Genomic DNA, 25,633 nt, shown 5'->3' on the forward strand with positions numbered 1-25,633 from the left:
CTACTTAACTGGACTTACTAAGAGATGTATTAAGAGTTTAATCTCACCTTCAGTCAAATGGAGTTTTACTCTTGACTTCTTTGGGTGCCAAGCAGATCCTAAACAAACATACACATTGAGAAAGTGTGAACACAGAGGATTGGTACTTTTACTGTCTGTTGGATAAAAGGTGAAGCCAGACTATTTTCATTTCTCATCTAATACATCTAATGAAGAAAGTAAAGATAAGCTTGTGAAATGCTATTTACTCTGTTTTTAACAGGGCCTAAATGAAGCTTGATAGCATGTTCTCCAAACATTGCATTTGTTTGCACTTCAATGTGAAAATAAAAGTAGTTCCAAATGCTTTGGTTCCTTAAGATATTCCGTCAAACATACAATACGCTTTGCAATGTCACAATGGTGGAACTGATATCTATGATAATTTATAAACTGCACTTTTTAAATTTTCGTTTTTCTTTTTTTTTTTAAGGTGTATGACTGTGAATTGGAAAAAGTACCTGAATTTAATAGCTTAACAGACTTCTGTGATACATTTAAGCTATACAGAGGCAAATCTGAGGATGGCGATGATCCGTCAGTGGTTGGGGAATTCAAGGTAAATTTCAAATAACAGGCAACAACCAAATGCTAGATTGCAGTCTTTCGTATGTACGTGGTTATCATTTAAGTAAGTCTCCATGCAAGCGTTTCGGCTTAAATATGGATGCGTGCATTAATAGGGGCAACAGATGCTCATAACTACTTATGTACAGGCCCTTCTTTTTCAAGGAAGGTACAGCTACACATTGCTCACACTAAGTGTGATACATGTTAATTTAAAAGAAATATCATTCCTGCTAATGTGATCTTCCCTGGTCCGTGTGGGACAGATCCTCCCCAGATAACCTCCTGAACAGGGCTGAAGTTTCACCTGCAGATGATCTGAGCGAAGTACATTTTTAGAATTAATTTGGAAAAGGTATTTTGTACTATTTCTGTAAGCATGTCTATGAGTTTTAACATTATTAAAATGTTATCATTGTATGTTTTTTAAAAAAAAAACCCTACACGCACAGAAAAAACAAACCCAAACATTAAATTATGCTTTTTGAGAGGGAAACAAATATGAAGGACGTGTTACGTATTCTCAGCTGGAGCAAACTGAGTAATTGTGTTGAACTCAAAAGAGCTGTATTGATTTAAATGGGCTAAGGATATAACCTTGCCTTTTTGGTAAGTCTTATCCAAAAACCACTGAAGTAAAACAAAAGACTTCTAAGTGACTGTGGATCAGGTTATAATTTTGCTATGCCTATATAAAACAGAGTGTGCCTGTGTAAGATAAATAAGAAAAAACAAACCTAGCAGCGTGACTTTTCTACATTTATCTTGAGTGAATCTTTATATTATTTTTTTAGGGATCCTTTAAAATCTATGCATTACCTGATGACCCCACTATTCCAGCTCCTCCTCGCCAGTTCCGTGAGCTACCAGACAGCGGGCCTCAGGAGTGTATTGTGCGAATTTATATTGTTCGAGCTTTGCAGCTTCAACCCCAGGACAATAATGGGCTGGTGAGATTTTTTCCTCTCAGAAAGTCTGTGAGCTAACTCTGCTATAGTATATTTTAAATAAAGATAGTCTTAATAACTATTTCTTAATATTTTTTCTTATTTTAAATAGTGTGATCCTTATATAAAAATATCCCTAAGTAAAAAAGTAATTGAAGACAGAGATAATTATGTGCCTAATACTCTCAACCCAATTTTTGGCAGGTAACAAACTTTTTTATATTTTCAATTTGTACTTTAGAATGTTTTTCTATTTTTTAAGATAAACCACTATTTGAAATATCCAATGCTCTATTCTGACAGTTATTTGTGAGTAAAGTTGCATAAGGCATTTCCCTTTGAATTAATTGAACACCACAAGTGTTTGGCTAGTCTATAGATTTTTCTATCACATGGGTAAATAGCACAAAGTCAAGCAATGTATATATCTTAAAACCACCCTGTGTTAGGCATACAAGAATAATAAAATATGCTTATAGAATATGGAAGAAGTTTTAGCTCTGAAAACTACTTGGATGTCACAATGAGTAATCTGCTTAACATGTATTCCCAGTACACTGGTCTTTCCTTCAAAGGCTAATGATATCTTTGAAATATATTAATAGAAAAATACTGATCAGGAAAGGAGAGGTTATACCATCTTTCTAATTACTAACAAAATTCTGGGTCTGGTTTGGTGTCCAGAGTTAGAGGGGGACTTTGATAAATTGGAAACGTAGGAGAGAAGGACTAGAAGGATTATAAAGAGTTTGGAAAGCATACTTCGCAATGACATGCTACAGGATTTCAGTTGTTCAGATTATGCAAGAAACAGACAGTAAAGAGACTTGATTACAGCCACAAAGCACCTTCAAAATTCCGAGTTTTTCCAGAATGATCCTGGAAGTCAAAGTTTAAAAGTTAGACTAGAAATAAAACAAACAAAAAAGAAAATGCAGAGAATAGTTAACCATGGAATACTTTACCTCAAGGGTAATGGATTCAGCAGCAGTAGAAACCACGAGGCTGCATGTCTTGAAAGTAAATTCGTAGAGTTAATTTGAGAAAACTTTACAGTCTGTTTTGTGTAGGACAGCCAGATGACGGAATAGTCCCTTCTAGTCATAGAAGCTAAACATTTATTTGTTTCATTGTATTTTTATTATGTATATTTCAAGGCTCCAACTGTGTTTGTATTGTGGTAGAAAAAAGAAAATTTCTAATCAGAGGAACTGTGGACTGACCAACCATCCTTTTTACAGAGTGGCTGGCAGAGCCACATTAGTTTCTTTCTCAAAAGAGCAATAGCATTAACTGGACATTTTTATGATTAGAATGTATGAACTCAGCTGCTTCTTGCCTCAAGAAAAGGATCTGAAAATTTCAGTCTATGACTATGACACATTGACTCGTGATGAAAAAGTGGGTGAAACCATCATTGATCTTGAGAACAGATTCCTTTCTCGTTATGGATCTCACTGTGGCATCCCACAGCAATATTGCATGTAAGTCATTTTCTCTGCTGGAAATTTTTATCTGTAAGATCTGATACCCAGTTGCTGTAAAAAATCTGAGCTTCCTTCATCTTAATTATATGGTTAAAAAACAATGCTATGGCTTCTCCCAGGTGTTTGTTGTGCTCACTCTGTCATCTGAATTCCAAGTTAAGCTGCAAAAGCTTCAGAAGAGCCTTGACTGAAACCCAAGATGTCAAACATTTTAATATTCTCTTTATACGGTAACGTGTGTTATTTCTGTCCAGAGAACACACACTTAACAGAATTTTCTGACGGACTCATGGAAATAAATATGAAAACATCTGTTAGTGTAAATTCTTTTGATACATAAAGAAAAAAGCACCCTGCCTTGGAAGGTAATTGAGCTGGTACAAAATTGTGTCACTGTATCAAACTCAAGTGGCCTCAATCTAGGCAGTTACAGCGCGCCCTTTCTGAATTAGTTTAATAAATACATTTTAGGTAATGTGTAAATGCCCTGAACGGTGAATAATTTTAGGATGTGTTTCTGTTGCTTTCCTAAAAGTTCAGGTGTGAATACCTGGCGTGATCAACTAAAACCAACCCAGATATTGCAAAATGTAGCCAGGTTTAAAGGCTATGCTCCTCCTGTCCTCTCTGAGAACGGTAGAAAGATTAACTACGGGGGACGAGACTATACTTTGGAGGAAGCTGGTGAGCTTGTTCACTTATTTTATTTTTCTGTCTTAAATTTTTATTGATACAAATATAAAAACTTTCAGTTATTTATTGAAAGTTAGAAAAAAAGCTTTGTTATTTTTTTAATGTGGAACAGTTTTCTGCTCAATTTTAAATACCTGGTTTAAAGTTTTTTTAAAAGTTCAAATGCAAATTCTGGTTTAAGAGCCCATGTTCTTTTTTCCGTTTCTTTTATTTCAGAAGCTAACAAAGTTTTGCATCAGCATCTCGGTCCAGGTGAAGAGCGGCTAGCCCTTCATATTCTCAGAACCCAGGGTTTGGTACCTGAACATGTGGAGACAAGGACCTTGTATAGCACCTTCCAGCCCAACATCTCCCAGGTACTATGAACCCGTTTACTTCTGGTTTCTTGAATGCAGAAACTGAGCATTCCTGCATTTATATAATGTTGTCAATAGAGTGGTATCACTCGGGGAAGAGGGCTACAAATCATTATTACTTGGCTGAGAAACTAAATCAAGGTAGTCTAGAAGCATAACAAAATGCAGTTATGTTTCACCATTAGGACCCCCCAAATGACATCTGAAACACTGACAGAGTGGAAATTGGGAAGGATTTACTTATTGCTTTGTTACTGAAATAAAAAGGAATATGGGTTTAAGACCTCACCAACAATAAAGGAGACATCCTGGCTCAAGAGCTTCCTAGCTACATTCAACAAATGAGACCAAACTTGTCATTTCTCTGCAAGGTCCAGAGGTGCTATTTTAAGCGCGAAGTCTTAATAGGACCTCTCTTAGAGAGGAACAAAGGCTAACATTTTTTTTCTAGCACTTACTAATTCACCAGTGGTTTTTTAAGAAAGTTTCTGCAGCAACCAGAAAACTTAACTGCAAAAATAAAGGGGCTTGCATTTCAAATAGGGTATAAAATCTGCAGTGGTTCCTTATTTCAGTCTAGTTAAGGGGACTGATCATCTGCACTGGGTAGGCCACCAGCTGCAAACTATCAGCCACATGTATGACACTGTACTTAATACCACCTCATGAGAGAACAGAACTTGGACCTACAGAATTAGAACTATTTAGGCACCTAACTTGCACTGAAGTCCCTAAGAATTAACATCCCTACCATCTTCTGAATTCTTGGCATTGTTCATTTGAGGAAGCTTATAAAATGTGAGGGGTTGGGCTTGCTCCTATCTGAAGTCTGTAGAAGTTCTGACATTGGTAACATCAGTGAGCTCTGCTCAGTGGCTAAAATTAGTGCTAAGCATGTCAATAAGCAGTTCCGTGGAATTACCATGACATGTGTATATGCAACAAACAGTCCTTCATCCATCTTCTCCACTGCTACAGGGGAAGCTTCAGATGTGGGTTGATGTTTTCCCTAAAAGCTTAGGACCTCCTGGCCCGCCCTTCAACATCGCTCCCCGAAAAGCCAAGAAGTGAGTATCCATCTATACCACACACCATCTGGCAGCCCTGACAACGAGAATTCAATTCTCTTTCCCCAAACATCTTCCCTCTTAGGTATATCTTGCGGGTGATTGTCTGGAACACCAAAGATGTCCTTCTGGATGAAAAGAGCATCACAGGGGAAGAAATGAGTGACATATACGTGAAGGGGTAGGAGCACTCTGTCATGTAAAACTTACAAATGGATGACATTCAGAATGTCCTGGGAATGCCTAGGCCATGGCTTCCAAAGGTGATCGGATTCAGCCATGTCAATGCACACTACAGCCTCTGAAACAGTGCTAACCTGAGAGAAGTACCGAAGTATTATGAGATAAAGCATGACCGATTAGTGTGCAGTGAAAGATCCCAGGAGTTAATCTCTTGAGATGGGAAGCAACTGAAAAGTTAGTGAGTTAGCTTTGGTGCTGCATAACCTGGATTCTTACTTTTTACATTTCCTAGTCTTAACGTAAAAAATTCAATAGAAATTAGAGAAATGTACTACTAGGCTATTGATCTAATTTCTCCTAAAAAAGAAATAAAAAGCCCCCACCAACGACTCACCACTGATACAGTACTGGTCTTAGCAGATCAGAAATTCAGTTCAGATATTCCTGTTTACAATGCCAAATTGGAACCAAACTGAGAAAGGGTGTGAAAGGCTCTCTGGCCCTCTGTGAACAACTGTTATGGCTTGTTTGCAACGACGTCGTGACATGGTTACAGTACAAACAAGCACCAGCGTAGTCCCGCTGCAAACACAGACACATCTCTGTATTTTCAGGTGGATGCCTGGTAATGAAGAAAATAAGCAGAAAACCGATGTTCACTACCGATCACTGGATGGTGAAGGGAACTTTAACTGGAGATTTGTTTTTCCTTTTGACTATCTCCCAGCAGAGCAACTCTGTGTAGTTTCCAAAAAGGTAAGTATTTCTAAAGATTTCAATGCTTAGAATACAGATTGTAATTAGTCTGATAGTTTTGTACCTACATATTGAAAGAGGCAGTTTGGCTCAGTTCTGCATACTTTTCTCAAACTGCTACTGTGAACAGATTCAATTTTGCCTTTGAGGCAGGAACAACAGACTGGCAACAACAGCAGTCTCCTCTATAGCAAGGGCAAGATTAGATCCTTAATACTTCCACCAGCCACAGAATCCAGAAGCATTAACAGACCACAGCTTTGACTTCTCAGAATTAATTTATAAAAGGTGCTTGGGTTTTGTTTTTTAAAATTTCAGGAATATTTTTGGAGCCTTGACAAGACAGAATTCAGAATCCCACCCAAACTGATCATTCAAATATGGGATAATGACAAGTTCTCCTTGGATGACTATCTGGGTAAGACTTCTAAGAAAAGGATTATCATTGTGTCAATAAGAGATAAAAGTGAAAAATTTTACATTATCACATAAGGGTTGTGTTTACAAAATGAGCCACTGAGCATGCAAATACGCTCCTGCTTTCCCACACGGTACAGGGTTACTTCTGCTCATGAATGAATGAATGAGTGAATATTCACTCAGTAAAGGCCTACTTGCAGTAAACAAAGATACTTTTCATTCAGGTGAGCCCTATCACAAAGTGCACCAAATTATAATGTGCATGAAAACTTACTTTGCTTCCTTTTTTAAGTAAAATGACTTAAAACAAGAGTACTTAAATTCTAAGTAAGAGTATTGACATCAGGCTGTAATTTAGGTTAAGCAATCTGCTTCACACCACTGTTAATTCTACTTCACACCTTTATTAATCCCTACTTCTTGCACAATATTCTCTGCAGAAGATTCTCTGCCCTGTATTAAGACAGCTCCAAACTCTTTAGCTTCCATGCAAACCAAATAGGCTTCAAAATCTGAAACCAAATAATTGATTTATAACCATCATTAACCTTAACTAAATCATTTAACTATCAGAAATTACATTAGTATTACATTGCTGTATTTGGTATCTTCTGTTTAGGTGTGGGGGGAAAAACCTCTATTAAAAATCAAGTGATCTTGCATTAATAAGGGGCAAGAGAGCTTGCTAAGTCCAATTTATCAACACGAGCGCTTTCAACACCAGCAAGTTGGGCTTAAACACAGCCTGATGGGTCCTATTTCCCTGCCTCGCAACATCCTTAGGCAAAAAAGACTCTAATGTGTATGTTGATTGTTTTTCCTGTATAACATGTTTAGAGATGGGAGAGGTTGATTTTGAACCACTGTGCTGTACAGTTAGCTGTGTTATGCAGTGTTTATTTTTTTCATCTGTCTCCTAGGCTTTGTGGAACTTGATTTACATAAAACAATCATTCCAGCAAAAGTCCCAGAGAAGTGCAATATAGACATGATTCCAGAATACAAGGCAGGCACTTCTCAGAAGGCTCCCAGAACTGCCTCTCTCTTTGAACAGAAATCCATGAAAGGATGGTGGCCATGTTATGTGGAAAAGGATGGCTCCCGTATTTTAGCGGTATGGTTATTGCTTCTTTAAAAAGTACTTAAAATGTGCTCAGCTTGCTTTTCCTTATAGTCTTTAAAGACTGTAAAGAGTCCCCCGCTTAGCTGTTAGCTTTCAGTGGCTGGATGGAAGGGGAGTAAATAGAATATTTCATGCACAAGTTCAGGAATTTCGCTCCATCAACAATTCTTTTGTTTTAAAGTATGAGTTTAATACTGAAATTTATTTTTTTTGTTTTAATTCTGTTCAACCTCGGACTGCTCACCAAAGCAGCCAGTAGAGTTACTGTGTGAATGAATGTATCATGTTATTGCTTAGGACAAACACAAGACATGCTAAATGCATTAAAGACTAAAGAAAAAAGTGTAAATCCAAAGCATTTTTGTACACAACAAATATAATTTATATACTGAGAACCCAGGCTAGCTTCCTGATTATGAGGACAATCAGAAGACCTAAAGCATTTTAACCTGTTCTGTGAAGAACAAAAATGAATATTTATCACTTGCTAGAATATTAAGCTTTTCAAGTGTGTCTGATTCCTTCTAATGTTTTTTACTTTAAACTTTATTACTGGAATTTAATAAATGAGGAAAAATATTTGGAAAAGATGCAGTCCTTGGGTTGCTCTTGAAAGAAGAGAAGAATTGTTTTTATTTTGCTTTTGAAAGAAGAACTGGTTTTGTTTTACTAAATCGGAAAAAAACCAATGTAGAGCTTCAAACAGAACTACAGATGAATTAGCATAACCGTTTTATGTCCTATGATTTTTTTTTTTCTATTTGTCATTCCCTGATACTGTGTTGGGACACTCTCATAGTGCAGAAGTAAGTGTATTTTGAAAAGGAAATGGAAAACACACAGATGCGCACAATAAGCTGATCCCAAACCGCGGTGTATATGTACCAAACAAGTACTACTAGTGCTATTTCAATAAGATGCTTGTCTCATGCCCCATATTTTCTGAAGGGTAAAGTTGAAATGACATTGGAAGTTGTCAATGAAAAAGAAGCTGAGGAAAGGCCAGCTGGTAAAGGAAGAGATGAACCCAACATGAACCCCAAACTAGATCTACCAAAGTAAGATATTTTTCCCTCACTAGCTTGAGAAATAGATCTCATCTAGCTTCTGTGTTGCTCTTCACAAAATCTGCATGCAGTAAAGGATCTATGAGACATCAGTTATCCTTTGCAAAACTTGATTTATAAAAGCCAGTCTTGTTCCCTTCTGCAAGCGTTAGGATAAAATGCAAGGTGGTTTCCGAATTAATGGCACACGTTTATTGAAACTGCTGTCTTACATTACAAAACTATCTGTGTTTTCTTCACCCTCCAGACCACAGTGTTTTAATGTGTTAGACTTGCACGTTTAAGTATTTCCTGTTTTTATAGTATAAGTAATTTTTTTTTTTTCTAAACGCAGCCGACCAGATACTTCCTTCCTTTGGTTTACAAATCCCTGCAAGACAATGAAATTTATTGTGTGGCGCAGGTTTAAATGGCTCTTTATAGGCCTTATCATCTTGCTGATTTTACTCTTGTTTGTAGCAGTACTCCTCTATTCATTGCCGGTAAGAATTTTTAAATGTTACTTTTCTTCACCTGTCATCAACAGAGGATTCACTCCTTACTCAGACAAGAGATTCCATCACCTCAGTTTCAGCAAGGAGACAGGGATTATATCCTTATAGCTATAAAAAATTTCAACTGATTTTTATTGAGAAACAATTAAAACTTACATTAAACTAATATTAACTAAAGATGGAGCAAATGAGTGCTTTAGAAGTGTTAATAGCCTACACAATTCAAAATACTTAATAGGTGGTCTAGAGTCTGGATTTCAGTCTACTTTAATCTGAAGTACCTTACTTATTTTTCCTGTCTGTTAAGTGAAATTACCATGCCCTGAGTACATTCTGATCCGTTTTAATATCTTGTCTTTTACAAAACTGAACTGAAGTATTTTGTGTACGTCTTCTTACCTCTATTGTTTCTCCCTTCCTCCCACAACAGAACTATTTGTCAATGAAGATCGTGAAACCAATTTAAAGAAGAGTTTTTTACCTCATCTTTTTAAATAGTAATGAGGTTTTGCCTCAGGCTGTGGACCAAATTCAGCAAGGCTCTCCATCCTTTTTGTCTGCTAGTATTTGGAACTGTAAAATAGATAAGTAAGAATTTAACCAAGGTTAGCCAAGGTTCAAGGGGTCATGACAGGTGTTTTTAAAAAGCAAAGGATAAACTCCTTCATGTTTCATGTACATTTTTACTTCAGTAGTTTCTATGCATGGTAAAGGTCTGACTTCCTTGCTTTTAAACTAGATTTTTCATAAAACTCTCTCAGTGGGCTGCCTGCCTCAGGAGGCTATCTCTGTTTTTTAATGAACACTTCCTTTTAAGATTTCCTTTCTACTGGGCACACTTTGAAACTTTGCATTTTAACTTAATGAAAACCAAGCACTACTTATAATTATGTATACCAAAGAAACCTCACAATGCAATCAAAGAAGGGTCAGGCATTTCTGGGAAAGTTTCATCATGCTGCTTAAGATTCTTCGTTACTGCACTGTAGACTTGACAACAACTGCATGCACATAGAAATAAATAAATAAATAATACTGTTTACTTAGTATAATTTACAAATGTTTAAATAAACTTATCTACAAGTAAAATGCAAGTTTCCAGTTTTCTTTATCTATTGCAAAACTACAATGCATTAAGTATTCTGTAGTGTCTATCAGAGGATGTAATGCCACAAATCTAGACTTTAAGGTATTTTACTGTTATATTTACAGTGAAAAATAAGGAAATACTTCTGCACAAAGTTCTAATTAATTTCTTCATTAATAGGAAATTAATAAATCTGTTGAATAGTGTCACTACACTTGTATTTAGAGATGATCTTGAATCAAAACATGAGAGGATACACAACCCAGTTTCAACCCTTGTTTGAAATCTGATCTGCACACGGGAAGTATTTCATTTAGAATCATAGAATTGTTAAGGTTGGAAAAGACCCTTAAGATCATCAAGTCCATTAGTCATTTAGCCTCAGTCTCCTCTCCCTAGGCACAGTAAAATATAATCTGCATTAAAAAATCAGGTTATAGTCTGGGATTCCACCTCACTTTTATGGAGGGCCAAAGTAGAATCATCTCTCTGAACATTTGTTGGTGCTTGAAGTGTAGGAAACCTGCAGCAGAACCTGAAATCAGCATTTTGTATTGATTGTCACACTCTTGACTAGGTAAAGACTTCAGCTGTCATTAAAAAGATGACAAATATAACTGCAAGAATGAATTAGTCTTGAAAAATTTCTGTCATATTTAGTGGCGCACTTAATGCTTTCTTGTAACACGGCACTGTAAAATAAGCATGCGCTTGTCAGGCAAAATAAGTAAATTACACTGGCTTAATTCTGTTGAACAAGCTGGAGTAAAGGTATTACATGAAATTATTTCCAGAATGTGAAGGCCTATTGGCAGTGGAGCAAGCAGGAGTCATCCTGTCAGAAAGATAACACCACCCTTATTTTTGGGGCGTTAAGAAACTCTCAAACATCTTGACCTATGAACAAAAGCTCAGAGCTGGAACTAATCACCATCCAGATGGGCTGTCCCTTCACTAGTGATGCGGTAGCACTCCAGAAATAACTGGCACTTTGCATGGGCTGATGGGTGATCATCCACTATTAGAATCTGTCTCGATCAATGCCATACACCTGACAGAGAGTAAAAAATCACAGCAGCCTTATTTTCATTGTAAGACAAAGTATGTTGCTTGTAAGGGTTGTCATTAGAAAACATTTAACTTGAAAGAGCATTCCCTAGAAAACAACTATGAAATGGAGTAGAGCGCTGAGCAAGTCTGTTCACCTAGCATTTGAAGAGTGGCAGGTACTGCCCTTCTCGGTTGAGTTCACCCTCTTCCAGATGCCTTTTTGTCCAAGCATGCATAGACCCGATAGTTTCACTACAATTAGGCAATGCCATTAAAAGCATAACCGAAAGGTCTGAGAAGCCATTCTGTTTCCCAGCCAGCTCCGGTAACAAACAAAAGAAAACACATGTTCACAAGAAAGAAAATGTGATCATTCGTATTTACATACAATGCTAGCCAAGCCTGTAATCCCTAGTGTAGCTGCTGTGCATGACTCCAACATACGATAGCTTTTTGTCTAGTTCAAACAGTTAGCAAAGATTTAGCCCAGTGTAGGGAAGAACTTCATGCCGCCCTTGTTCTGCGCTGACTACTGGGATGGTCACTTTGCCCGGGCCAGCTCTGTACCACTCTGGTTGCCAGCAACTGAGGCAAACAGCCTTTGAGGCCACAGAAAAAAGGGCAGAATGAAGATGTGCCTGGTATCTCTCCAACAGGAAATTACTTAACCCAGGAATCCCTCCTCCTATGAGTTTGCTTTGCCTAAACTGATAAGCTGACAAACGTTTTGGCCTGTGAGCTGATGGGGCTAGTTCAGCTGCACTCCCGTCACTAAGTCCCCAGTACAGAGCCTCTGTGCTTCACAGAAAAGATTATCTGGGTCTAAAATGACCTCTCTGTTCTGGAAAAGGAAAATGTTTGATGAGGCTACCTTCTCTGCACCTGAGTGTCATTCAAACACGAGACGGCAGCCAGCTGAAACAGCCACGGAAAGGCTAAAGCTAAACAGAAAGTGCTTTCAACAAAAAAAATGGCTAAATAAGAGCAGTATGTCAGAGCCCTTCTGTCGCTGACACGGAGGTTCAAACAGCAGCTGAACTCTTTGATGCATTCAGGTATCCAAGCAACAGATGACTTCCTATCGGTTGCTTGCTGTAGTCACCCCAAACCCTGACTACCGGAATGGGCTGTGAGGAGGCTAACCGCTGCTGTTGCGTACTTTGCAACTAGGCAGATGTACCAGAATGAATCATCACGTAGCTCAAGAAGAAAAATGTGCACCTAAACCAGCTCAGTGTAAAATAAAGAGGCAGTAAACTCACCAACAGCTACAAAATGTTCTTGCATTTCTTTGAACAACCACAAGATGACATCCCAGGTCTCATGTGTTCACAAAGGCCTTCCAGTACTTCTGTTTTATTCCTATCCTAAAGCTCTCATACGGCGATGAACAACAAGGTATATTTACTAGTTATGGGGAAATACAGGCCCATCAAAGTCCGTTGCTTCTAAGTGTATTTGGAAAGCACAGCTGTAAGTGCCTTTGGGACCTGGCTATTATATACAAAGAGAAAGTGATTCCCAAGTGTGGACCCCACTGACTTTAATGCTGTTGTGTAAGTAAGATTTCCACTCCATGCCACTAGATGCCTAAGTATTCCGCAACTTGAAAGCAGTACCCAGCAGTGGCATGGCAGCATTCAGTGCTGACTCTTGTGTCAATGCTAGCTCAGCTAGTGAATAGCACTCAGTTTTTTACACAGCACTTTCCATTGCTCAGAGGTGCGTGTTGTATATGCAGGCAGGCTGTCGTGCCCGCAGACAGGGACCCGCATCAGACAATCCCCTACAGAAGGAAAACTAGAAAGTTCTTTAAAAATTCATATGCAGAGAAGAAATGGAAATACACATTATGCCTGTCAAGTCTAACCATGCTCTGACCACAGAGCTACCCTTTGAAAAAGTTTGTCTCCTTTGTAACCTTTGCTGTGGCTAAGAGATTAAATACATCGGCAAATGCAAGATGAAGAACACAGTAGGTAAAAAACATACTTCCCTGAAGCTACCAAAACCCTCTGAATGCATTACGGCTGCTTAGGAAAGACTCCACGGCAGTTCTGCTCCATTCCCAGACCTACGAGGTGTCAGGACGAGCGGCAGAAAGCACCGGGGCACTCAGAGCACAGCAGGAGGTCCACAGACCCCCTGAATGGAGCAGTGGGACCTGTGGAGCAAAGGGATCCACGAGTGCCAGCACAGAGGAGTGAGCAGCTCACTGAATTCCTTTAGGGGAGCTACCTAGAGATGGTCAGTGGGAGACAATGAGCCTCCAGCGTGCCTTACACCTCGTAGGTCTGGGAATGGAGCAGGGAGCCAGCATCCACATGGGCTCTGCAGACCAAACCGCCTCCCCTCCGCTCCCTTCTGCAGCAGTGCTGGGAAGTGTTCCCGCCAGCACTGCCTCAGTAACGGCACGCTCAGCCAGGCAGCAGATATTGGTTCAAACCTTTCAGGCAGAGAAGTGAACTGAACCTCTGCTTCCAGCCTCCTGTGTAATTCCTGTCACTGTTAAGCAATTATGGTAAAACAACAGAAGACACGATCACCACCATCTTCTAAGAGAAAGTGTGGGCAATCAGTACTGCAGCGGTTGTACTCTCCGACTGCCTACTGCCTCCAGCCCAGGCCTTTGGAGATATTGAAACTTTCGGTCACGACGAAGGTTAGCTGCTGAGCTGCTCAGCTGCGAGCAGGCACACATACTTCCAGAAGCGAAGCGATGCAGAACTAGGAGTGACTGAAGAGTTTATATAAACTGTAAATGCCTCTTGCAGTTAGGCAGTAATGGAACAGTTACAGATTTGCAACTAAGCACCTGCACCCCCGTCAGTACCACTGTACACAGCAATGGCCTCTGTTGGGTCTGCCATTGAGAGCAGCTCAATATCAAACAGCGATTAGGAAAACTAGTAAAGTTAGAAGCATCATCAAACAGGGAGCAATGAATAAAACAGAATATGTCACAGTGTTGTATCAATCATAATCATCTTATGCTCAAACTTCATCTTTGATTTTGCCACAGGTCTCAAAAAAAAGGCACATTATAAATGAATAAAGATTCAAATGTGGGCAATGAAAGTCATCGAGAGCAAGCGGGAAAGTTAAGGCCTCCGGTACAAGAAAAGCTTAAGAGGTCAGCACTAGCCTGGAAAGTGACAGAGTAACAAGAAAATAACAGAGAGGTAGAGAACATATAAATGGGATGTGTTTCTTCAGGGAAGATATTAAAACCATGCATGTGCACACATGAAAACTCCTTCTTCCCCCTCAAAACCTTCAAACCAACAGGCAAAAACTTTACAAAAGGTTGAAGGTGACATTTTAGGGCAGATTTTAGAAAATTGTTGGAACACACTGGCAGAGCATATTATTTGGTTTAATAAGAACAAAGAAAAGCCGTGATACTTCCCTGCATTTACATATTAGGACAACATTACAAAATACACTAGCTCTGATACATCACTGCATCCCACGATTGCTGGCAGCAATCCCCAGGACAGTGGTCACCCACAGACGGCGCTGTGCAACTGGATGCAGGATTATACACTCACAGCTGTGAGAGATGCTCCTCCCTGCAGAATTCCCAAGTTTTCTAGCCTTGAGTGCATATTCCTCAGGTCATCGGATAAAATACCGTGAAGAGGTGTTCTCTGAAGATCATGGACCAGCTTCAGAGTCACCATTCCAGTGGGGCCATGGTTTCACTGGTGGCATTACTAACTTCAGATATTTATTCCTATTCACTACCATGCCCTTGACTAACAAAAGCAGACTTAAGACAAAAGGAAACACCACCAACCTCTTCCTACACCCTTTCTGATTTTTTTTTTGTTGTGGGGACTATTCTCTTATTTGCTTCAAACCATAGTACTATGGCGTGTTGAAAGAAATCATGGGTTATGGCCTTGAGAAGAGTATCTTAAACTGATGTAGTCATCAAACTAAATATTGTCAAACTGAGTCGTCAGCAAGTTCCTTTGCCCCAAGGCTCTGTTTCAGGACTACAGCCAGACTCACAGAGGCAAGAATACATTAACTGCACAGGAATGAGCTTCAGAAGAATTTATTTGCTCACAGGAGGACAAATATAATAGGGAAAATAAAAAGAGATAAAAATAAAATAACAATAACAAAAAAAAGTACTCAGCCACCAAGCTGACATGTTCCAAAAATGGGGATGGATGTTGCAAACATGGCAACTTATCAGTCGAGGTAAATAATGCTTTAAGAAGCCCAACACTTACTCTAAATGTAGGAGACAGATATTAGCATGTGCTACAACAATGAAAGATCCAGCTAGCAGCAAAACGGTGGCCATCACTGTCCTGCTGAAAAGCATCAGGCTTCGGCAGCAAAATTCCAGATTTCTTCGCGCTCCTTTCTCTGATTTCAAGGGGCAGCTTTTACTCCTGGATACATGAAGCCTTTGTTTTAATTAACATAGTTAACAAATGTTTTGTTCAGCTCGCTCTCTGGCTGAGAACTGATAGCACGGTTAATTAGTGCCTTCACTCCAGCCTTGTGCCCTTACTTCTGTGCAAGAAACACACACTGGCCTCCAAAGGCTCCTTGCAGCCTCGGCACCTTTGGGACTCCAGCGATGAGCTCCTGCTCTGGACCTCTGACACTCCCCGGCCCGGCAGAGGAGATCGGTTTCAGTGGGCTTTCTTCAAAGCTAAAGAGTTCCCATTTTGGAGTAGGAGGCAGCCAATTAAGCTTTTAGAACTAATCCTGCCCGCATCGGGCCGGTCTAGCCCAAAATATACACATGCTACCGCATAATCCACCAGCCCTCATGCAAAAGCCTGCACTGTATATGCACTGTATTACTGCTCCTCTTAGAATATTAAGAAAGAAAAAGAAAATACTGAAGCAGGTATTTATGCAAGAAACAAAGGAACTGGAACACTGGTGAGATCGTCATCTGCTGCTGCCATGCGGGGCTCTGTTACTGGGGACCTGTATTTTTTTGGTTCTGTTTCTTGCCTTAAAAATTCCTGAAACAAAATGGGATAGTCCCACTGTCCTGCGAGTTTAAATACACACACAGAAAATTAGACAGGTAGAAGCAATCAGCGCTGAGAAAGGATTTACTTTTACTTCAGTCGCACAAGTATATGTGCGTGTGGTTTTAATTAGAAATGAGATGTCGCCAGTCATCTTGCTCTGATCCATGCTGTGCCAACTTAAACCCTGCCAATGAATCTGAATAGTCAAACAAACCTCCGTCCCTCCCCAAACATCCACCATTCACATTAAATAAAACACATAACAATGGGGGGAAAATAGACCTGAAAAGAGCTTATTTCCAAATGTAAAGGTCTAACCTGAGGATAGCTATTTTCATGCAAATCTGAATTCTTCTTGCCCATATACATAGACGAAGAATTATCTGTTCACTTAACACTCTAAGCTTCTCTTATGCGATTAACAGGGAGGAGCAAATTAAAGGAAAATGGAATGGAAATCCCCCAGAGCAATGAAAGAGAACTGTACCTCCCCTGCTCCCAAACTAGCAAAGACCCTGAAAACAAACTTGTGCACTCAGGGCAATAAGGAGGCCCAGCAAAAGCCAGGCCAGCCTGCCCAGCTATGGGAGAGTTCTGCTGCTAGCATCAGTTCCAAAGACTGCTCTTTGTCCCTTTTGGAGCTCGGGGGGAAACGTCTGCAATTCAGCCAGCCTCCAGGTCGGTCTTACCTTAGCAAAGCTCATGCAGTACAGATGCTGATGCACCTCTGAAACGCCTTCCCACAGCAATTGTTCAGCATGTGGCCACCTGCTCCGTAAAACCTCAGCTATATTGTACATAACCACTGCTGCATGTCGCTACTGGCTCAAAAGCTGAGTTTCCAGTTTGGAAACTGGAAATACCAAATTTCAACTCCAATATTTTTTTTTTTAATCTGAATGTAATGAATAAAAAATGCTGTGAAAATTCGGTGTGAAAGCTATTTAAAAGGGGTAAATTAAAAAAATCCATTGCCTATCTGTGAAAATAACATGCTTGTCGATTTTACCATCAATAGCAGTTTCGGTGAAAAGCCGCAGAAAGCTACCAGACCTGCTGGCGGTAGCAGCAGCTGCATCTAAACTGGGCGGAGGAACCTACAAGCCCAGGGCACTGCTGGGGCTGTTACAAGCTCCCACGAATGCAGGCCAGGCTCTAACAGACCCTTGTCTCTGTGTCTGCAAAAGATGAAAAACCCACAACACTCAGCTGAAATTTCAAGCCCAATGAACTTATGTTTTCTTTTTATGCATAATGAAGTAATTACATTTACCCTGCTGATCTGAATCGGAAACAGTCTCTGTACTGGTGGCTCCAACCAAATAAGCTACTCAAAGGCTCGCACAAGGTAGAAACTGTTTCTATTAATTCACAGAGGCAAGGCCAGGTGAATTAGCTACTAATTTAAGTCCTGGTCCTTTTTTTAATTATTGTTATTCAATTTTTTTTTTCAGTTGTTCATGAGTATGTCCAGGATTAAGGCAGGACTACAAATTTTCAGTTGTACCTATATAAAAGATCTGACCCACACTAACACTCACAAGGGTTAAACAAGTTACTGTAATTTTAACCAGAAAATCTAGACCTTCTGAGAATGAGGTGAAACACTAGTCAGAATATCATTAACTGGTCTACTCCAGCATGCCCTGTACTACTCCAGTTGAAAGACAATAGTGAAAAACCACATGGAAACAGCTGGCAGCTGCAACACCATAACATGAACTCTGTTGTGAAAGCCAAGTGCTAACATGAAGACACCAGCTCCAGAGACCTTGGTGAACTGCAGTTTTATTTGGTCGGCATTTTTCATATGAGCTATTTGTAAATGTCTTTCATCTTTGTCTGCATTAAATGAGCAAGAGAATGAGTAACAGGGAAGGAATCAAAAGAAGCGAAGACACAAATTAGCAGTATATTGAATTATGCCGTATGAGGCACTGCCTTGTAACTATGTGGCTTTACAGAATTTTCATGCTTTGTGATGCCAGTAAGAAGATGTATTAGGAAAAACGCCAATGACTTATGTTCCTGGAGAAAAAAATAACACTGGAAAGCAGTGATCTAGTGAGAATAACATTATTCAGTGAACATGACTGCTTCCGTGGATTGCTATCGAACGACCCTTTCTCAGAAAATCTTCCTTTCCAAAAATCTGCATTACTCATCCATGACTGTAAAACAAGAACGATTACAGCACACCAGGTTTCGCACAAATGTAACGCTACTTTGGCAGAGTTACACCGAGACAGAACCTATGTCCTCGTTATGTGCAATGCATTTCTCATTGCGAAGCAGATCTGCCTGCAGAGATGTCAGCGTATCTTCTCAGCTACCACTTTTATTGTGGATAATCTGCTATTAACAGTATCTGACAGTCAAAAATAAACCCCCAAACCTAAAATTTTGCTCATGCTTCTTAGTTTCTTCAAGTAAGTACATCCCTCTGGAAGATTTGTCTGACAAAGATAAGTATTTTTAACCAAGTTCAGAGCAAAATGGGCTGTCTCAAAGGAAACTTAATTCTAAGCTCATTTGTCTTAACTCATAACTCAGAATTACCCCATTGAAATCAATTGTTTGGCGTAGGACATAGAATCACTGAGCAGCTCAAAGAAGGAGGTAGAGTTTGAGGAGGATTTGAGGAAGAGTTTGTGGAACAACAACTATCAGTCTGTGATATTACCAAAGAACTTTCATGAACAACGGTACCCTTCTGATACTGAGAAAATAAAGTGAAGTTAGCATTTGTAAAGGCACTATTCATTTCCAAATGGCTTGTGTCTGTTCATTTCACAGAACAAATTTGCTAACAATACACAAAACTAGGGCAAAAACGTCTAGGGAGGACATCATTATTCCTGAGGATGTTAAGAGAGTACACAGTCAGGGTTAGGAGAATACGAGTGTTAAAAAAGGCGAGGGGAAGAACGGCTGCGGACCAGGTTCCCTCATGACGATGCTTGCCTCATCAGCCTCAGCTCCCATGCAGCTCTTCAGCCACACGCTGCCCTGACAAGCTGCAGAGCCTCCACTTCCAGTGCAATCTTTGAACAACAATTCTGGTGCATATGATGCGAATAATGGTCATGGCATGGTACATACCTGCCAAGTACAGAGCTGCATGGCTAAACTTGGTCAGCTTTTCCTCCAAACGTGTCAAACAATCCTACGCTTATCTCAAATTAGTCAGAAAATAATTTATTCTAAAATAAACCAAAACTAGTGAAATTTTAGGAGACTGACTTTTACTGTGGATTATGTTACCTCTTGAAAAGTTTGCAACAAAAGAGCTAAAAGGGGTAAATTATGTTCATTAGTTCTCCTAGGTGGACATCTGTCGAGTTTGGAGAGGGACTTTTATCACTTCAGACATCTGCCTGTGAAAAAGCCAGAAGGGACTCTTGGGATCCTCTGGTTTTTGTCCCACACTATACCCGCAGGGAGGCTGTCCCAATATCAAACTGATAGTCAAACGTTTCAGCTTTTTGTTCTCAGGGCTCCACGAAGGAGCACTGTTCCTTTGGTCTGGAAGACTGTATCATCGAACTCATTATTAATATCAGTCAGGTCTTCTCTTATGGTCCGGCTACCTCAAGATAAAAGCCTTAATCAATCCCTTGCTGTTTAGAATCTAATCAGCATCCTGTTTGCATTATGCATGGTAAATCTCCACTCAGGTCAGCTTCCATGTAGTAAAGAGGGTCTGAACTTTTAATTATCACAGAAAGTGGTGTGATGCTTGCTAGTACTTGTTACGGCATGTAAGCAAGTGCTCTCCTCAGAGGACAGATCATTCAGAGTGGACGCATCAGCTCCTACCTCCCCTCAGTAAAACGTGGCTGCAGCCTCACCCTTGAGGATGTCACGCAGGGCCTGTGATGCTTCCCTAAGCTTGGAAGATCCTGGGAAATCCTCATGAACAGTTGCTGATGGCCAGCAAAGGCTCATCTGCTAATTTTGTGCCTTCGACACAAATGTTATCTATGATCTCTGTTACACCCACAGTATCCTCCCTGCACTCTGGGGTTTAGAAAGCTAACAGTAATTCCATTTTGCCATGAGGGGAAGGAAAGGAAAGCATTATTAGACTCCTAAGTGCTCTGCTAACAGGTAACTGCGGGCTTGATCTAGCTGTCAGTGGAAATGGGCAAGACCCTCCTAGACAGCATTGATAAATGTTTTGATATGTGTATTTTAAAACAGTATCTCCAGACTATAAAAGCACTGTTTATCACATGAAATATATTATGCTTAATAATCCCATTATATGCATTTCAAGGGAAAGACATTTCATTTCAGCAAATTAGCTACTAAAATATTTCTGAGGTACAAATATCTCATCCCCAGTTCTTTCAGAAACTGCAAACAAATAATTAGCCCTTCTGAACCCCAGAGTCTCTAGCCTGTAGTTAATGTGATGTTACTAATGCATTTATAAACACCAGGCTCCAAAGCCAACACTGAGATATTCCATCATAATTTAGATCTCTCATTAACTTCACCAACCTGACCAACATGCTGTCACTGGCAGAGTGTTTGACAGTTTACATTACCTGCAGACATGAGTTCGTGTCAATTCAATTAAGAAAGATTCATTCCAGAACTGACAATGCATAAATATTTTTAAATTACACCTGGCCTTGTTGGCAGTGCTTTCTCCAAAACTGACTTTAGAAGACAGAACATTTCTTTAGCCTCCTGGGCAGAAAGGGAAACTAGAAGTAAGCTGAAAGAATTTATTATTAATTCAGTATTCCATCATACTGTCCGAGCCTCTCTGTTTTAATCCCCCCCACCCTCCCCTCCCAATAATTAAACAAGCTTATATCTCACTGTCTGTTACAGAATGAAAGGAAACAGGAAAGATTCGATCCAAACAGCCACTGCCAGAAAATTGTCAGCAACATCTTTGTGATGATCATTTGCTGACTGGTTTAGGTCTAATTTGTGTACGTTATTGCTTTGGAAGGCGCTCAGATACCATGGTGATAGACACCATGTAAGAATGTAGATAGATAACATTTGACATTTATCTTCATGAACAAAGGTCTGGGTAACTCCCCACTGATTGCACTTCTGATGAGTGAAGATAAATGTCACATCAGACTAAGCCATCTCGTATTCTAGTGAACTACTCTTACTCTTGGCTCTGGTGTGTAAAAATATCTAGCTTCAGTGCATATGAACAGGCTTAACTAGGTAAGCATCAAGCACAGGGCGATGAAATTATTTGCTCCCTGTCATCAAACAGGCCAGGTGCCAGAGGAGCCAGATTTATTAAATTCTGATCCAAGGTTTAATCTACTAGAAAAAACTTTCTCTGAGATTTCAATGTAACAATTACGCAGCCATTGCCTGAAAAGAACATTTTTAAAAGCAAAAATTCTCTACTGCTACAGCCAAATCAGTGCCATACCCAAATAAATAAACTCTATTGAGAAAGAGTGCAGTCCCACATGAGTATCACTAGTGTCCTGCTTTCGGGACCAGAGCCTTATCTTTGGGCTAGATTATGCTGAACAGTGCAGATGCACCAGCTTCAGTGATACTAGCATTGGCTGATGCTAAACAAGGCAGGCGGCCTTAGTGCAATAGGAGTGGGAATCGCTACTAAAACATAAACTGGGAGTACAAGACAGAGCATTCAGCCACCAGGGACAGGTAAAGCACTCCTGCCATTTTTAAGATGATTGCTTGTCCCAGGGACTGTTTCTTCTGTCCTTGAGTGAGCTTGGCATTAGGGTTAAATGAGACAAAAGAAGTCGCGGAATCCAGATCCACCTGACAAAAGCATTCAAGATTCTGATGCTTAGACTTGATTTTTCTAATTTTTCTGCACCCACCAGTCGAAAAGATGGATTGAGTGGCTTGCAAGGTACCTTAAACTCATCAGTTTTGAGTACTTCTGTACCAGCCAATATAAGGCAGCTTAAAACCCAGAAAAATATAGCAAGAAAAAAACCCAGAAACTAATAATGTTTTCAAATCCCTTCTAAGGTACTGGTTTGAGCACATATTAAAACACTGGCCCCCTTCAGGGTTCTAGCTTGGTTTCCTAAGAAACGAAGGCTTATGCTTCTCTATTATTTGTCCACCCTTCTCCCATCAGTCCTTTCCTAAGAGGGCTTGAAGGTGCTGGCCAGGCTCCATCTCACACACACAAGGCTTCTAGATTACCAGCAGCGTATAAGAAAATTCAGGAGGGATCCAATAAAAGGTGTAAGCACTTTCATGTTGGACAGCAGGCAGATCATATTATTAGGTGCCTCTATTCTCTGTGAAGCATATAGAGTAAAGTAGATGACACAAAATCAAAGCCAAAGTAGTCAGTGCGTGGAGCAGCCTACACCTGACCAACAGAGAAGCACTCAGGGCAGGTGTGTCTGAAATTCTCCCTCTGCAGGGCTTGGCTTTCTTCATAGACCTGAAGCCGCCCCTGTGCGTAGAGAATGACTTCCAGGCTGATGCTTAGCCCGCCTAACATGGAATTTTAGCCCTCAAGGACTGTTCTTCATTTTATCTAATGATTATCTGGTGTAAAGGTAGTGCTCCTTTTTTTTTTTTTTTTTTTTTTTTCTAAATATCTTGTTTTATTTTTAAATCCTGGATTTTATTTGCAGGAGTATTAATTGTTTGCTACTACTGTTGTTATAAGGTATGGGAACAACACATTTCCGGATTCTGTCATCAGCTTATGGGGGAACCTTCAGTTCTGGTTGGAGTTTTTTCTTTTCAAAGGCTGGTGATCTTTAGGATATGCCAGAAGAAACAAAAGTTTTCAGAGACTAAACCTTTTTCAAGTCACTTCAGGATTAAAAGTCCAAAGAGAAATGCCAAAAAACCCAAACAAATAAAAACCCCCAAAGAAAATAGAGAAATCGGTCTCAAATACCACCAAGGCAGCATCTAAGTATTTTCACATATTCAACCTCACCCCCTACAAAAAAAAAACCTAACACGATGGGGGAGGGAGGGAAGAGTACTTTATGTGTGACTACAATAGTGGGCCTCTGTATAAACTGGAGATGCTTAGTGTAGCTGGAAAATAAACTATATACACACACATTACAGTTCTCACTTATCCATCAAGCTTTACTATAACATACCACACATATCAAAGCTATTTTCACCAGACTCTGTTATCCTGTCTGACAAAAAAGGCACCCACCAATGGGTTTCCTGCCTGCGGTGAACATAGACTTGGCCTTTTGAGCACTGAAATTCATTAATCTTAGCAAAACTGAGAGAACTACAGCTGAATACAATTTATTTAAAGGTCCTTCATTAGAGCAAGATTTAATGCATTTGTATTCTTAATCCCAGAAGTGCCGTAAAGAAATCTGGACTTATTGAAATTGGATTAAAATAAATTCGAAAACAAGAGCACCAACACCAATAGATAGTGCCAAGTCATTAGAAATATGTAGCTATATTAGGGAAGAAAACAGAACTGAAAACATCATTGCGATCCTAGTAACTGCTGTTATTCCGTGGAAATGACATTTCTACCTGCAATGGGAACAGGCAGTCACAGACCTCAGTGAAGCCATACAGGACAACGCTTCAGGCTCACGGAAGTTATTAGCCCGGGGGGGCACACTGCAGGAAAACAGGTGACATCTCCACATAAACATAAGAAAAAACCCCTTCCCTGTGCGGGTGCCCGAGCAGGGGCACAGGCTGCCCAGGGAGGCTGTGGGGTCCCTTCCCTGGAGACATTCACCCCCCGCCTGGACGCGGCCCTGTGCCCCTGCTCTGGGGGTGCCTGCTCAAGCAGGGGGTGGGACGGGGTGAGCTCCAGAGGTCCCTGCCAACCCCCGCCAGTCTGTGATTCTGTGAAATTATGATGGATTCCAAACATCTCTAAATAACCGATTTGTAAACTAACTTTTGCTATTTTCTCTCATCTCAGCTTTGGAAGAGATATGTTTCAGATTTAATAAAATTTTTATTTATTATTTATTATTTATACTGATTGATTAAAACTTTTGACTTATTTTTTAGTGTGGGTGGTTTCGGTTTGGGGTTTTTTGGTTTTCTTTTTTAACTTGGGGCCTTTCTTTTTCTTTTTTTTTTTTAAGCCAGGTTTTCTTCAAACCAACCTCCTCCCGCGGAGGGACAATAAGCTTTGGATCCAATGGAAAAACTGTTGAGGCAATTTTTAGGGGGAAGTCAGAATAAATCTATTAAAGATCTGTATTAAAATAACAAACTTTATTTCTATGTGAGAAGACATTCTCTATTCTCACTCTCGCTTTCTTTGTAACGCAGCCATTTTCAGACAGCTGAGTGGCTTAGCTATGTCATCATTCCCTGGAATAGTGCCTTAGCTGGAGGAGAGCCAGCATCATCACTTGATGTCTCTGGAAAGTAAGGGGGGGCTTACACTATGATTTCTGTCAACTACCAACAACAAGGCAAAACTTGCATCTAGGTAGTTGGAAACCTGCTGTCCTGAGCTTTGGGCCAGAAGTCTTGACTCATACCAAATTTGTCCTACTGCTGGTGAAGTAGAATAGCTGATAAATCTCTTCTTCAATTTAAAACCTTCTTAAGAAGTTGTTCGGATGCTTTTTTAAGGACTCCTGAGTTCCAAACCCTTTTGCATGCAATTCCCACTCAAACTGCCCCTCCACTGCATAGTCATTTTTAATACAGAAAATAAGTGATTAAAATAAAAATTTAAAAAAAATCCAAAACCATATAAAAAACAAAAGGCAGCATGAGTGCAGTAGCAGAAACTATATCAAAGCCTTTGGATTTAAGCCAGTTTGCAGGTCTTGAACTTAGAGCTGAAACACGACTTTCCCAGCCAAGCTCTTTGGTTCATTTAGTAATTGTTCTGAAAGTATTAATGTTCACATCATTAACAGTTTGATAATTTTCAGAATAGTGTGATTTTTATGAAGTGGGGACAATGAAAAAAAAGTTTCTTTTTTCAAGAGTCCGTGCAGTGAGATTATGAAATAAGCCATGAGTAGCAACTGAAGGACACTGCAGTGGCTGTTAGCTTTTGGTCCAGCTATCGGTATTTCTTGATATACTGCATTAATCTTTTAAATTACGTTAGCTATATAGACAAATGGCAGCTAAAATAACAAGAACAGAATTACTTTCCTTATGTTCTCTTCCTCTGCAAATAATCTGCCCCATTAAGATGTTTGAATTGCAAAAATTAGTGTCTGCGTTCCTCTTCAGCTTCTCTGGAACCACGGAGGAGATAGGAGTCCACTGCACTTTCTTTCTTAGGGACAACAACATCCTGGTATTGGGAGTAACTGGCTGTGA

At 39.8% G+C, this 25,633-nt stretch overlaps 1 protein-coding gene across 2 annotated transcripts in view; it reads left to right on the forward strand.

The window, feature by feature from the left end:
- MYOF (myoferlin) overlaps positions 1-10,499 on the forward strand; it is a 73,241-nt gene extending 62,742 nt beyond the window's left edge. For both annotated transcript variants that reach the window (XM_075107938.1, XM_075107939.1), the window contains 14 exons: positions 473-598; positions 1,401-1,556; positions 1,666-1,757; positions 2,867-3,037; positions 3,576-3,724; positions 3,950-4,089; positions 5,068-5,156; positions 5,242-5,337; positions 5,954-6,095; positions 6,414-6,513; positions 7,436-7,629; positions 8,587-8,696; positions 9,040-9,187; positions 9,630-10,499. In XM_075107938.1, the coding sequence (XP_074964039.1) occupies positions 473-598; positions 1,401-1,556; positions 1,666-1,757; positions 2,867-3,037; positions 3,576-3,724; positions 3,950-4,089; positions 5,068-5,156; positions 5,242-5,337; positions 5,954-6,095; positions 6,414-6,513; positions 7,436-7,629; positions 8,587-8,696; positions 9,040-9,187; positions 9,630-9,665 (1,749 nt within the window). In that variant the 3' untranslated portion in view covers positions 9,666-10,499. The remainder of the gene's footprint in view (positions 1-472; positions 599-1,400; positions 1,557-1,665; positions 1,758-2,866; positions 3,038-3,575; positions 3,725-3,949; positions 4,090-5,067; positions 5,157-5,241; positions 5,338-5,953; positions 6,096-6,413; positions 6,514-7,435; positions 7,630-8,586; positions 8,697-9,039; positions 9,188-9,629) is intronic.
- The last annotated feature ends 15,134 nt before the right edge of the window (positions 10,500-25,633 follow it).

This window comes from Phalacrocorax aristotelis, chromosome 12, assembly GCF_949628215.1.
Source record: "Phalacrocorax aristotelis chromosome 12, bGulAri2.1, whole genome shotgun sequence".
Classification (NCBI taxonomy): Eukaryota; Metazoa; Chordata; class Aves; order Suliformes; family Phalacrocoracidae; genus Phalacrocorax; species Phalacrocorax aristotelis.